The sequence below is a fragment of the Mizuhopecten yessoensis genome, unplaced genomic scaffold (genome assembly GCF_002113885.1).
Source record: "Mizuhopecten yessoensis strain PY_sf001 unplaced genomic scaffold, ASM211388v2 scaffold10107, whole genome shotgun sequence".
NCBI lineage: Eukaryota > Metazoa > Mollusca > Bivalvia > Pectinida > Pectinidae > Mizuhopecten > Mizuhopecten yessoensis.
Genome location: NW_018408382.1, coordinates 165,514 through 166,998, shown reverse-complemented (window position 1 = coordinate 166,998; position 1,485 = coordinate 165,514). Strand labels below are relative to the sequence as shown.

The window sequence follows — 1,485 nt, the reverse complement described above, 5'->3', positions numbered from 1 at the left end:
TTACATTTGTTGAAATTTCTGAAAAGAAAAAAACCCCACATTAACATAGACATTTCGAAACATTTTCTTCAGGTTGGTAAGTATAGTTTGTATACGGGTCAATATAGCTCAACCAGTAAAATTGATTGTGTGACGTTTCGATGACTAATACGATAACCAGTAAAGCATATCATGTGTTAAATAAGTGCATGATCACAGTCAAATAGACAAATCGAGCCAGCTATACTTTAATGTACGAAATGGTGACCAAATCGAAAAATCGAGCCGAAATCGCATCATTTTTATTGGTTCTAAGCAAGAATGAAATGTTCAGTTCTATGTAAACGGTTAATGAACCTTATGGAAAGTTTTGTTCAGAAGTTCACACTGTTGTGTGTGACATTGTCCTTTCAAAGTGAGGCTGTTGTTTGACATATTTACTAACACAGCACAGTACCTATTCGACATCGATTGATATGCCGATGGCACACAGATTTACATGGTCATCAAACCACAGGGCAGTTGGAATACAGCCTCAGAAAGTCTGGAAGCTTGTCTGACATATATCAGTATCTGGATGAACACCAACATGCTTAAGCTTAATCAGGAAAAGACGGAACTAATTGTCTTTTCCCCAAAGTGTCAGCAAACAATAGCTCTCCAGCTCAAGGTCGGTGCCAGAACTATTGAGACTGTTCCAGCTGTTAAAAACATAGGGGGTATACTTAGATAGTTCACTGAACATGGAGAAACAAGTGAACGCTATTGCCAAATCCTGTTACTACCAGATCAGGAACATCGGCTGTATTCGGCAGTTTATAACTGCAGATGCATGCAAGATTTTGGTTCATTCACTTGTTACCTCTCGGTTAGATTATTGTAACGCCCTGCTCTGTGGTATATCTGACAAACTAACTAGCCGTCTGCAGAGGGTCCAGAACACTGCAGCACGGCTAGTTACTCGTACTCGAAAAAGAGAGCACATCACACGTTGCACTGGTTACCTGTACGATACAGGTCGCAGTACAAATTTCTGGTGTACACATACAAGGCACTGAATGGAACATTTCCTCAGTACCTACAGGAGCTTGTTACCCTGTATCAACCGTCACGATCACTGCGGTCGGAGTTAGAATCTTTGTTGCGAGTCCCAAAATCTCGTACTGTGACCTTCGGAAACAGAAGCTTTGGGAGGGTTTCGGCTACGTTGTGGAATAGCTTACCATCTGCTATTAGAAAGTCAAATACCATGGCCACGTTCAAGAGGAACATCAAAACTCACTTTTTCACGTCTGCGTTTTAGAATCCTTGCAAAGCCGTCATGTAAATACCACCCTTTTATTTGTTCAATTATGTGCACATTGCTTGCTTAAATATATAAAAGTGATTGTAAGCCTTTGTGTTTTGTTTTCACAATGATAACCATTACTATTATCCATATGTTGTAAAGCGCTTTAGAGTAATTTTACAAATTATATAGGGCGCTATATAAATGTTGTATATTAT

The 1,485-nt window shown here is 39.3% G+C and overlaps 1 protein-coding gene across 1 annotated transcript in view; it reads right to left on the bottom strand.

Moving 5' to 3' along the window:
• LOC110459560 overlaps window positions 1–1,485 on the bottom strand; it is a 4,042-nt gene continuing 2,557 nt past the window's right edge. Inside the window, exon 4 of the mRNA XM_021511891.1 lies at window positions 1–18. Coding sequence (XP_021367566.1) covers window positions 1–18 — 18 coding nt within the window. The remainder of the gene's footprint in view (window positions 19–1,485) is intronic.